The sequence below is a fragment of the Gavia stellata genome, chromosome 28 (assembly GCF_030936135.1).
Source record: "Gavia stellata isolate bGavSte3 chromosome 28, bGavSte3.hap2, whole genome shotgun sequence".
NCBI classification, from domain to species: Eukaryota; Metazoa; Chordata; class Aves; order Gaviiformes; family Gaviidae; genus Gavia; species Gavia stellata.
In genome coordinates, this window is record NC_082621.1 from 9,286,769 (window position 1) to 9,300,163 (window position 13,395).

Sequence of the window (13,395 nt, forward strand, 5' to 3'; positions counted from 1 at the left end):
GAAATAAGGCACTACCAGAGTCTGAGTTTTATGTCCTATTTTAGGTGTCTAATACACAGTTGCATTAATTATGGCTTTAAAATGCTTGTGCCTTTTGAATGTTTATAAAAGGACTCTAGATTACACCTCAGACAGACTGTAAATGTCTAAGTCTTCTTAAATGAATGCACACCTTTATCTGATCTAATTCTCCTCGATTTCTTTTATACCTCCTGCTTTCATCCATGACACTGACCATCTATAATCACAGAAGACGCTTAAAAGCAAGCCCTGATGTCCCTTGTTTTACATTCTAAACATCTGTCTACAGCAAGTTGGATGAGTTGGACGCTGTGGTCATTCTTATCCTTAGTAAAGGTACTAAAAAAAGCCTTTCCCTTTTAACTGTTTCTTCATAGACCCTTTTACGTCCTTGTTTCGGAGGGTGTAGATGAAAGGGTTCAGCATGGGAATAACAATAGTATAGAGGATAGAGATGGTGTTGCTTTTGTCGGGTGAAGATGTGGCCCCAGGCTGAGCATACATGAAGAAAACAGTCCCAAAGAACAAGCTGACGGCCAGCATGTGAGACGAGCAAGTGGAGAAGGCCTTGCGCTTGCTCTCAGCTGAAGGCATTTGGACAATAGTGATGATTATATAACCATAGGAGATAAAAACCACCAAGGCAGTGCCCATGATAATTGATCCACATAGAGCCAGCATTACTATTTCATTGACAAGTGTGTCTGAACAGGAGGCATGCATCACTGCAGGAACATCACAGAAGAAGTGGTTTATTTCTTTGGACCCACAAAAGGACAAATTGAATGTAAAGCCTGTCTGGATGATGCAATTGATGCAGCCTGACAGATAAGAGCCCACCACCATGAAAACACATAGTCTTTTATTCATAATGATTTTGTACAGCAGTGGATTGCAGATGGCAGTGAAGCGATCATAAGCCATCACAGCAAGGAAGAAGGCTTCCGTTGTGCCAAAGAGAGAGAAGAAGAACATTTGAGATGCACAGCCATTGTAGGAAATGATTCCTCTGCCCAGAAATAATATCAGTGCTGCTTTGGGAGTGATGACAGAGGAATAGCAGATGTCCAAGATGGACAAGTTCTCTAGGAAAAAATACATGGGAGTGTGCAGCTTGGAGTCCATTCTAATGATGAGGATCATGCAGGCATTTCCTACCACCGTGACAACATACATTGTTGAGAAGAGAACAGAGAGAAGGAGTTGTGATCCTGGATGAGATTTGAACCCAATCAAAATGAACTCAGTTACCTTGGTGTGGTTTTCCATGTTTCCTTTCAGATGATGATCAAATAAGAAATTAGGATGCAATGGACTCTTTGCCTGGGGAAGCAATTAGAAGAATAAGATAAACAACATATATGAAACGTAAGAAATATGAAAAATAGAGAGACGGTGGAAAACAACGGAAAATGGATCAATCTATTATATCTGAAGATTTTCCTAATACATTCATTTACAGATGAAGCAATTGCCCTGTTATACTCTCTTCAGTGTAAAGAAATACTCTGCATGCAGCTCATCCAACCTAGTTCAAAGGTCTGCTTTACAATGAATCAAGAAACAAGCATTTCATTCTAAAGTTAGTCTAAACAACTATTTCGGATGTAACTGGGAAGAAAAACCTCACCCTAAGATTGCAGCTAACCTACAAAAGACTGCCCATCCCTCAAGAACAGAACAAATGAATATGCTTCTTCAGTTGATATATTAAAAAATACATGAGCCAAGAAATGCATGCAAAAAATGTGGATAATTGTAAAAAAAGCCGAAAAAAGGAAACAGTTATTTATGTGAGAAGTACTTGGAACAAAACTCTTAAATGTTGAGATTTCTTAAGTAAATTTTCTCTATTAAAATGTTTACTTCACACAGGACGTTCAAAATAATATTAATTGACAGAATATTTCAAGTGACTCCTTTTTAATTCTGTTTGGTCATTTTCTTTTCATAAGTTAGGTGTCATGTCACCTAGGCTTGGATATATACAGTGGGTTGATGCTTATATTGGAACTAACAATTTAGATTACCTTTAAATTCAGTGGATAGAAATAAACACTCCCACTTTAGAATATTTACCATAGAAGGTATGAATCATGTTCTAGGATTTTCTGTTTCTGTTCATTGACCTAAAGCCAAGTCCAGCTCAGTCATAGCTATCTATTCTGCATGTATAAAGTTGTATATAGATGTATAAAGCTGAGTGATATGAATCCCCATCCAGTTACTGGTATTTTCTTTGGTTTGATATAATTTTCATTAGTTACATTATCATAACGCTCATGTACCTAATCTTTTTAAAACACTGACTTAATTTGTAATACATTACTACAGCCATCTCTTTAAGAGCCTTGAAATGTACTCTAAGGTCTGGGTACCCTCAGATGCCCTATTTACTTCTTCTTTGTTCTTTTTTTGTTCATGTATCTTAGAAAAGGAAATAACTTTGGAGAAAGAACTTCTCTTTGCATAAACTTGCTCATCAAATATTTTGGCTAGTTTCCTGTGAAATTTTTGTGTACGGAGAACTGAAGTTTAGACAGTCAAGGTTAAGCATCCAGTCTAAGCCTATCGTATATAGCTTCTTCTATTGTCAAAACTTCTTCTATTGTCAAAAGAGATAAATAGCTGCACCCACAGTGTGATTCAGCTAGTCTTATCATACTTGTTTAAAACATGGGGAAAAACAGTCCCTTAGGGGTATCTATCTTCATTAGAAAAGGAATCAAGCTAGCAAGAAAATTATTGTCCTTATTTTTAAATCTTTATTTTTATTCTGATTTTATGTGTAACCATCAAAGATTTAAATGTAACAGATAAAAACTTATGAAAAAATTTCATGATAATAAAACATCTTTTCAATGGAAAGGTATCCTGTATCCTATTAAAAATAATTTTGTTGAAATAACAATTACTACTGTTTTAAGTAAAAGCCTTTTTTAAACAGGCTAACAGAAACTTAAGCTAAGAATGAAGGTGCTGGAGATGCTTCTATAGCCAGTGAGAAGGGCACTTTAGGAAGATTTTTGATTCACCTGAGATCTGAGGAAGTATCTGGAATTGTCTATCTCTGTGTTGATCAAACAGAAAGTCTAGGCTGACTAATGTAGACCCATTAAATACTGGCCTCTTGTTAATGGACTTACTTTCCAGAAGATCTGACTGCATTCGTAAGCCCTGTTTACTCTAAGTGCTATTGAATCACAATAAAGACACAATTATTTTTAATCCAGTTCTATCACCAAACTTAGCAAATCAAAGCTCCTACTTCACAAACCACAATACCTATACCTTGTAATATCGTGATTAAAGCCAGGTGTGTTTTTTGGAATTCAGATTTCTTGAACACATTGCCAAAAAACATTGAGCATTTTTTCTACTTAACTGATTTTTCACTGGTCTCTTAACAATTAGTAGATCACTGGCCTTTCATCTCGCTGGTTGTGAGGGCATTCTCCTTTGCATGTTGCTCGTATACACTTTATTAAGTGTGCATAAAACCACTAGGGATTCAGCTTCTAGAGTCTTAGATCTTCACAGCAGACATCTGAACCTCAAATGAGATATTTTTCCCTTGTGCCGTTTGTCTTTGCCTGGAAAAGAAGAGAAACCAAGAAGAAACCACAAATAATACAGTGTAATGGTGCTTCTGTGTGTCTTTTATCCCTACTTTTTTCACTGTTTCTTACATAGAACTCTTCCTGCGCCTTTTAGATTTCTTTCCAATAAGCAAAAAATTGTGGACCTAATCAAAACCCTATTAGCCATTAGAATCTGCTTCCTTCCAGAATACCAAAACAGAACAGACACCAGTCCTTTTTCCCAGCCAGAGTGCTTCCCTTCCCTAAACAAAAACAAGTTTTCACTAAATATGCTCTGACTGGCAGGGAGAGAATACTCTCCTCCTAAAACTTAGACGTGTGATTCAAATGGCTGAAACTGAGGCTCCAGCCTCTAAGGGAAAACTGGCCTGGGTTCCAACAACTACTCCAGGAAGAAACAAGCATCTCACAACTCCTGTGTGGGTATCTCAGACACCCTAGGACATGCTGTTGTTTTTCACCAAGCAAACTTGCATTCTTTTCAGCACAGGAGCATCACATTTACTTACAATAGACTATATTAAAATATCTTTCTTTTGAAGGGTGGTTTTAAATAAATCTACATAAAATAGTTGTTTCTCTTCTTAATATAAAAGCTTCCCAAATTTTATGACTCATGATAGATCACTACCTTCTACAACCAAACTATTTTACTTTTGCAGATATTCTCACCAGCTCTCAGAGGCAGTTGATAACATTAAGAGATGGTAAGGTTCTCAAGAGCTAAGACTGGACTCCCAGTCTTATTTAGATTACTTGTGGGAGGTGATTTATTGCCAATACTCTAAAGACATCTAAGCTTGAATTTACAGAAGTGTTCATTAGGAAAGCTTCCAGAAATAAACTTTTAGATGCAAGAGACAACTTGCATTCTCAGAAGGTTTGTGTTTGTATAATACTTTTTTTCTTGTTTGTATAATAATTGGCCGTGTTCTCTCCTTCCCTAAGAACACTTAGGGACCCCTGTTGAATAGGTAATTGATTATTTCTTTCAGATTATCTAACTACATCTTTATTAGTGGATATAAAAAAACGTAACAATTGGACAATAATCCTCTTCACAGTATATTTGAAGGATTTTCTTGACGTAATTTCAAAGCAATCACCTTCAGATGAATGCTTTAAAACCAATGTGTGTAGCCAAATCACGTGATCAGAGGAGCTACACACCTACCAAAATTTAATATTTCAATGGAAAGTTCACTAAGGAGTACTGAAATGCTATGGTTTTCACTTTATATATGAAAAACTGAAATAAGGGAAGAAATAGGTTAGGTGATCATTGGTGTATAAATGCTTTAATATACTGTAATAAGAATAAAAATGGGCTTGACACTGTACTGATTTTTGCTGGGATAGAGTTAAATTTCTTCATAGTAACTTGTACGGGGCTATGTTCTGATTTGTGCTGAAAACAGTATTGATAACACGGGGATGTTTTAGTTATTGCTGAACAGTGCTTGCACAGAGTCAAGGCCTTTTCTGCTTCTCACACTGCCTCTGCAGTGAGTAGGCTGCCGGTGAGCAAGAAGTTGGGAGGGGACACAGCTGGGACAGCTGACCCCAACTGACCAAAGGGATATTCCATATCATTTGACATCATGCTCAGCAATAAAAGCTGGGGGAAGAAGGAGGAAGGGGCGATGTTCAGAGTTACGGCGTTTGTCTTCCTAAGTAATCATTATGCATGATGGAGCCCTGCTTTCCTAGATATAGCTGAACACCTGGCCTGCTGATGGGAAGTAGTGAATTAATTCCTTATTTTAGTCTGCTTGTGCACGCAGCTTTTGCTTTACGTATTAAGCTGTCTTTATCCCAACACATGAGTTTTCTCACTTTTACTCTTCCGATTCTCTCCCCCATCCCACTGAGGGGGGAGTGAGCGAGCAGCTGTTTGGGGCCTAGCTGCCTTCTGGGGTCAAACCACAACTAACACACAAGTCTGACCTATCTTTAAAATATATAAGAGAAATGGGCACCTTTGAAGAATGATTCATAACATCTTTATGTTAAAGACATACGTTAAAGATAAATAGAATAAATATCCTGTGGGGGTGACAATCCATGTCCATGAATAGTAAAGGAGCCTAGGGTAGTTTGCTTAGATGTCTAATTAGACACTAGACTAGATATCTATTTTTTAGGATATCTATTTTTTTTACCTAAAAAATGCTTATCCATGCTTATATATCTAACTGTCTCTGTAGCTCTTGATCTGAAATGTAAAACTAAAGAATTACTGGATTTTTTTTTTGTTTGGGTCCTTTCCCATGCCATGGTTCATGTTGTATAGTATATTCATATTGTATCAGTTACCTATTATCTCATAGCAGATTTTCGGCTAATACCTGGAATACAGCCAGCACCTTACATTTCTGGTGATAGCTTCCCAGTATGGTTAACCTGAAGCTGTTCTTGACACCTCTCCTTAAAATTGTGCTCAAGTCCTCAAAAAGTCTTGTTTGGATAAATTGTATCCATGGCAACAGTATGCACAGAACAAGTTTCCTTCCTGGAAAGCTACATGTTTCATTAACTGCAAAATCTGAAAAGGCTGTCTGCTCGTACAGAGCACAGAATATCAGAAACTGTGGTCCCAATTATAAACTCAAACCCACATTTAACATGGTCATACAGATATGCATTCAGTTGACAGTTTTTTATCTTTTTTATTTGTTTATTACAGAGGACTAAAAATTTTGAATCATGGTGATATTCTGAGCATGGAATAGATTTCTTAGAGACACCTTTCTACCTAGAAAGACTTCTAACTGATAATCTGATTTTCTCACAGATAATCAGTATTTAACTCAGATGTATCAGCTGTGTCTCTAGACTCCTTCATATTCAATGGGAAGGCTTGGACTGTACTCCTGCCGGAATACTGTTGGATCCAAGGCTTATGCAGCCTGAAGGAAACATTGAAGTGATCTATCCTGTCAGTTGTGCCTGAATTTCTTCTTGGTGTGAATTATTTGATGTGCCCTGGGTAGAATAAGTTTATTCAGGTTACCAGGGCCTTAGTGTGAATCAGAGTCTGAGTCCAAGATCTCTCAGCTGCTCCTCATCAGACTTGTGCTCCAGACCCCTCACCAGCTTCGTTGTCCTTCTCTGGACGCGCTCCAGCACCTCAATGCCCTTCTTGTAATGAGGGACCCAAAACTGAACACAGTATTCGAGGTGCGGCCTCACCAGTGCCGAGTACAGGGGCATGATCACCTCCCTACTCCTGCTGGCCACACTATTTCTGATACAGGCCAGGATGCTGTTGGCCTTCTTGGCCACCTGGGCACACTGCTGGCTCATATTCAGCTGTCTGTCAGTCAACACCCCCAGGTCCTTTTCTGCAGGGCAGCTTTCCAGCCACTCGTCCCCAAGCCTGTAGCATTGCATGGGGTTGTTTTGACCCAAGTGCAGGACCTGGCACTTAGCCTTGTTGCAACTCATACAATTGGCCTCGGCCCATCCATCCAGCCTGGCCAGACCCCTCTGCAGAGCCTTCTGACCCTCGAGCAGATCAACACTCCCATGCAACTTGGCGTCGTCTACAAACTTGCTGAGGGAACACTCGATCCCCTCATCCAGATCATCGATAAATATATTAAACAAGACTGGCCCCAAAACTGAGCCCTGGTGGACTCCACTTGTGACCAGCCACCAACTGGATTTCTCTCCATTCACCACGACTCTCTGGGCTCGGCCATCCAGCCAGTTTTTTACCCAGCGAAGAGTGCACCTGTCTAAGCCACAAGTTGCCAGCGTCTCCAGGAGAATACTGTGGGAGACAGTGTCGAAGGCTTTACTGAAGTCCAGGTAGACAACGTCAACAGCCTTTCCCTCTCCACAAGGATATCAGGTTGGTCAAACAGGACCTGCCTTTCATGAACCCATGCTGGCTGGGCCTGATCCCTTGGTTGTTCTGCACGTGCCCTGTGAACACCCTCAAGATGAACCTCTCCATAATCTTCCCTGGCACCGAGGTCAGGCTGACAGGCTTGTAGTCCCCCGGATCCTCCTTCCGGCCCTTCTTGTAGATGGGCGTCACATTGTCAAGCCTCCAGTCGTCCGGGACCTCCCCTGTAAACCAGGACTGTTGATAAATGATGGAGAGCGGCTTGGCAAGCTCCTCCGCCACTTCCCTCAGCACCCTTGGGTGGATGCCATCAGGCCCCATAGACTTGTGAGTGTCCAGGTGGCATAGCAGGTCGTTAACTGCTTCCTCCTGGACCATGGGAGTTTATTTTGCTCTCCATCCTTGTATTCCAGCTCAGGGAGATGGATACCCTGAGGATACCTGGTGTGGCTGTTAAAGACTGAGGCAAAGAAGGCATTAAGTACCTCAGCCTTTTCCTCATCCTTCGTGACAATGTTCCCCGCCGCATCCAGTAAAGGATGGAGATTCTCCTTGTCTCTCTTTTTGTTATTAATGTATTTATAGAATTAATATTTAAGAATCCCTTACACCCGTGGCCAGATTGAGCTCTAGCTGGGCTTTTGCCTTTCTAATTCCCCCTCTGCATGTCCTAACGAGATCCTTGTACCCTTCTTCAGTTGCCTGCCCCGTCTTCCAAAGGTGATAAACTCCCCTTTTTTCCCTGAGTCCCAGCAAAATCTCCTTGTTTAGCCAGGCCAGTCATCTTCCTCACCGGCTCTTCTTATGGCACATGGGGACTGCCTGCTCCTGCGCCTTCAAGATTTCCTTCTTGAAGAACGTCCAGCCTTCCTGGGCCCCTTTGCCCTTCAGGACCGTCTCCCAAGGAACCCTCTCAGCCAGTGTCCTGAACAGGTCGAAGTCTGCCCTCTGGAAGTCCATTGTAGTGGTATTGCTGGCCCCCCTCCTTACTTCACCAAGAATTGACAACTCTATCATTTCATGGTCACTAAGCCCAAGACGGCCTCCAATCTTCACTTCTCCCACCAGACCCTCTCTGTTTGTAAACAGCAGGTCAAGCAGGGCACCTCCCCTGGTAGGCTCGCTTACCAGCTGCGTCAGAAAGTTATCTTCCACACACTCGAGGAACCTCCGGGACTGTTTCCTCTTGGCTGTGTTATACTTCCAGCAGACGTCTCGTAAGTTGAAGTCCCCCACAACAACAAGGGCTTGCGACTGTGAGACTTCTGCCAGTCACTTGTAGGACGCTTCATCGGCTTCTACACCCTGGTTGGGTGGTCTATAACAGACCCCCAGCAGGATATCTGGCTTGTTGGCCTTCCCCCTCATCCTTTCCCATAAGCATTCAACCCGTCATGACAATCATCGAGCTCTATACAATCAAAGCACTCCTTGATGTACAGAGCCACCCCACCGCCTCTCCTTCCTTGCCTATCCCTCCTGAAGAGCTTATAGCCCTTCATTGCAGCACTCCAGTCATGAGAGTCATCCCACCATGTTTCTGTGATGGTGATATCATAGCTGTCCTGCTGCACAATGGCTTCCAGCTCCTCCTGTTTGCTGCCCATGCTGCATGCATTGGAGTAGATGCACTTGAGCTGGGCTATCGATTTTGCCCCCGACATCGGCACGCCACCCCTAGGCTCATCTCCTGAGCCTGGTTTCATCCCCTTCCGCCTTCAAATCTAATTTAAAGCCCTCTAGATGAGGCTCGCCAACTCATGAGCGAGAATCCTTTTCCCCCTTGACGATAGTTGAACTCCGTCTGCACCCAGCAGGCCCAGTGCCGTGTAGACCGCCCCATGGTCAAAAAAACCCCAAATTCCTCCGACATCACCAGCCTCTGAGCCACACGTTGACCAGGTTCGCTTTCTTGTTCCTTTCAGCGCTCCTCCCTGCCACTGAAGGGATTGAGGAAAACACTACCTGTGCTCCCGATCCCTCAGCCAGTCACCCCAGCGCTCTGAAGTCCCTCTTGATCACTTTTTGGCTTCTTTGCTCAACCTTGTCCCTGCCAACCTGCGAAGCCAACAGCGGATAGTAATCTGTGGGCCATACCAGACCAGGGAGTCTCCTAGTGACCTCTCTCACCCGGGCCCCTGGGAGGCAGCAGACTTCCCTGTGGGTTGGGTCTGGTCGGCATATTGGGCCCTCTGTTCCCCTCAGGAGGGAATCGCCTACAACAATTACCCTCCTTTTTGTCTTAGTAGAGGTGATTATGATGTGTGGGGCAGACTGACTCGCCCTAGGCAGCCCCCTGGAAGGACTTTCATCCATATCCTTGTTATCCTGGACCTCAAGTTCCAGAGCCCCATATCTGTTGTGTAGGGGCAGCTGGGAAGGTGAGGGAGGCTGGGAGGGGATTTGCCTGCTGCCCCGAGCAGGGACCTGTTTCCATTCTCCTTCACCTCTTAGGTCCCCTCCTTCTGCCCGGCAGCAAGGGGGTAAGGGATCCTCTGCTTCTTGTGGAGCCTCCATCTGCTGCCTTTCCCTCAAGGACAGTAGGGAGTAGCTCCACCAGTCTATCTCCCTCTCACACTCCCTGATACTCCTCAGCCTGTCCACTTCCTCCTTCAGCTCGGCCACCAGGCTGAGCAGATCGTTCACCTGGTCGCACCGCACACAGGCGTTGTCTCTCCTGGCCTCTGGCACGAGCAACAGACTCAGGCACTCCTGGCAGCCAGAGACCTGGACAGCTGCATGCCTGAGCGGGAGCTCCGTCTGGGTCGCCACATTCCTTCTGGTGATGGCTTTCAGCCGGGTGGAAGCCATAGCTGGGCCTCTTCTGGGGGGTCAATGACCACTCGTCTGGAGAGCCTCTAGAGCCAGGAAGGGAGGACTGTGCCCTGCCCCCACGCCTTCCCTGCACACCCTGCCTGCGTGAACTGACTCACAAACTGACGCGCCACGCCCTTCTGACGCACCACACCCTGTTTGGGAGCCCTGTTCGCCGCGCTCCGGGTCGCTTGCGCTGCGAGGGGGTTAGGCCGCTACCGCTCTAGTCCCTGCCCACGCTGAGTCAGAGCTGCCGCTCATCAGGAGCTCGCGCTGCCGGCTCGGGGGGGGGGGGGGGGGGGGGGCGCGGGGGATGGGGAGCAGGCTGGGGCACCCTCTCTCTCTCTGCGCTTTCGCCTTCGCGGTTTGCCGCCCTAGGAAGGGTTCCCCGTCGTGATCCTCCGCTTCGGAGCCCTTTGCCTCCGTGGATTCCGAGGTGCATCTGTACATTTATAGGTACATCTATAAATTTCTAAATATCTATATACCATGTATATCCCATAAACCATGAGGGAAATGCAAAGTACCACAAGGATATATAAAATCTGATTTAAAAACCCTCCAAACACCTCTGAAGGACCCTATTAGAGGTTTCTATGGCTAGCTCTGAAGAGACATACCTACATAAAGCTTATTGAGATACAAAAGTACACATAGCGTCCCAGATGCAGCATAATTGCAAGCTAATTATAGCTCTGGGTCTGGTTTGTTTGTAGCTAACTCAGATTCTTCCTTCAAAAATAAGAATGCCTCAGCCTGTGCTATTAAAAACAAAACTGTTCTCAACCTTCTGTAGTGGGAATTCAGAATGGAATCCTCCGCCTTGGATGATCCTGGAGAATATGATCAGTAGGGAACAGAGGAAATGTACACTGTTGTGTCAGTTGCATGATTTATACCAACACAGATAAATTGACCACTTTATTTACCTTCAGTGTCTCATGAGATTTGACCTAGAAATTATAGATAGCCTCCCAGTGGAAGCAATCACAGAAAGAGGAAGGATGCTATTGTTTCCTCTGTGATTCCATACAGAGCAGAAGTAAGAAACTCTGAAAATGTCTAAGATTTTGTGTGAGACACTGAACAACGAAATAAGACCAGCTTATGTCTACTGATTTTTATAGGGCAGAGGAAAAAAACCCACAAAACCCCCCAAACTAAAAAACCCTGAAGCAGAGGATATGGCAGTCGTGTTCCAAAAGATAAACTAGAAAAAGGTTTTAGTGCCTTAAATCTAAATCCAGAGCCTTAAGTGGTAATCAGTTTTGGAATAAGTTGTTTCTCCTACAATGGAGTTAGTTTTACAACTGTCAGCTCTATGAATAGCTTTGCTATGTATTTTCTGAATAGTACAGTACAAATATTGTGTTGAAATGATTCCTCCAATAGTGTGAAATATTTCTATTAGACTTAAACAGTTTCTCAAGTTGCCTGATCTGTCTCCATTGAAGACAGTGACATATGTTAACTGTTCAGTACCTGCGTGCCTGATTTAAGTGCTCACAGTCATGTACAATAATTATCAACTAAAACCTCAGCTTCAAAATGGAGTTTTATACACATATTTACATTTAGGTTTATGTTAGATATAGGATTCATTTGTCCCAATTTAAACACCTAATATGTAAATATTTAAGACTGAGTTCAGCTGCCTAAACACAGCAGTCTAGTGCCATTTGGGATATTCTCAATTCTTACTGGCTTCCACTTAAAGGAGTCCCAAACAGTAGAGACAAAGGAGTCCAGAAGGCAGTTTTGGTAGGCAGTTCATTTATTTGCTCAGCTGGATAGCTATTTGGACGCTCTTCATTGCGCTGATTTGGATTGTGCTCATACAACTACAACCAAACCCTTAACACACACATAAACATGCACATTACATGTATTTGCATCTACTCTGTAGACCCCTCAAATTAGGTTAAACTAATTGTACTCCTATCATCTAAGGTACAGTGAAAGCCCTGGATCAGGTAAGTATATGTTGCTGTCTAGTGGCATTCTGGATACCTTACTGTATCTAAATCATGTCAATGGGCCAGCAAATACAGCCCGATGACTTTTTGGACCAGCAGCTGGAAACCAAAAAGGATGCTATAAAGCATATGTAGCATATATGTAGGACTGGGGCAAAGGAAACCTCATACAGAAGTACAGAATTTTCAGAGTGGAAAATACAAAGTTCTGTACCTAAGCCAAAATAACCACATACTTCAGTTAGGCTGAGAATCCAGTGTGGCAGCCTTGATAAAAAAGACCTGACAGTTATGGTGGATGTCAAACCAAATAACAAGCAGCAGTCACTCTTATTGTAAGTAAGGTAAACCATATTCTGGGCTACCATAAAAGCGGTATGGCTAGCAGATTGAAGGATGTAAAGATCGCCCACTCTGCAATGCTCACATAGTCACACCTGGAATACTGTGTTCAGCTTTGAGCACCCTGGGTCAGGTTAGGCTGAGAGAAAATGGAGAGAGTCCAGCAGAGGCCTGCCAATATGGCCAACAGTGGTCTACAGTACAGATACAAGAATAGGGCTGATCTTGTTTTGTCTGGTGACGAGAAGGCTAAGAGGTGATCTAATAGCAGCCTGCAACAACTCGAAGGGGAGTTACAAGGATGACAAGGTGAACTTCTCAGTTGTGTCAGAAAGACTAACATAGGGCAAAAGCCACAAACTGTAACTTAACAGGGTGCATCAGGAGAAACTTTTTTACGTGGAGGGAAATGCAGTGTTTGTCACGATCATATCCAGAGAGTGGCTGAATCTCTATACTTGCAGGTTTCTGGTTCAGTGATCTCATGGTTCTAGATCCTTATACATAGGCAAGAGTTGAAGCCAGAATCCCCCCACACATGCAGTTCAAATTAATTGATCTACAAATTATCAGTTACACTCTCTGCAGTCTCTGAGATTGTCATAGGACTGATCTCATCTGCTTTTATCTGTCTGCAATGTAGACAACTTCATAAAAGCACCTTGCCCCCTTTTTAAACTGTTTTACAGTCAGTGAGGGCAACTCAGCCCTTCTGGAGAATAAACTGCTTTTAAAGCAGATGCCTGCCTCGTGATGAGAGGAATTTCCCTCTGTGAGTACCTATTTA

The 13,395-nt window shown here is 43.2% G+C and overlaps 1 protein-coding gene across 1 annotated transcript; it reads right to left on the minus strand.

Annotated features, from left to right (window-relative positions):
• Nucleotides 1–360: 360 nt before the first annotated feature.
• Nucleotides 361–1,296, minus strand: LOC104251182 (olfactory receptor 9S13). The gene has a single exon (XM_009814291.2). It carries the CDS (start codon nucleotides 1,288–1,290, stop codon nucleotides 361–363), a length of 930 nt encoding a protein of 309 aa, XP_009812593.1. The 5' UTR covers nucleotides 1,291–1,296.
• Between the last annotated feature and the right edge of the window lie 12,099 nt (nucleotides 1,297–13,395).

Excerpts from the sequence above, each read along its gene's own strand:
- LOC104251182 (XM_009814291.2), bottom strand. The coding sequence starts at position 1,290 with ATGGAAAACCACACCAAGGTAACTGAGTTCATTTTGATTGGGTTCAAA.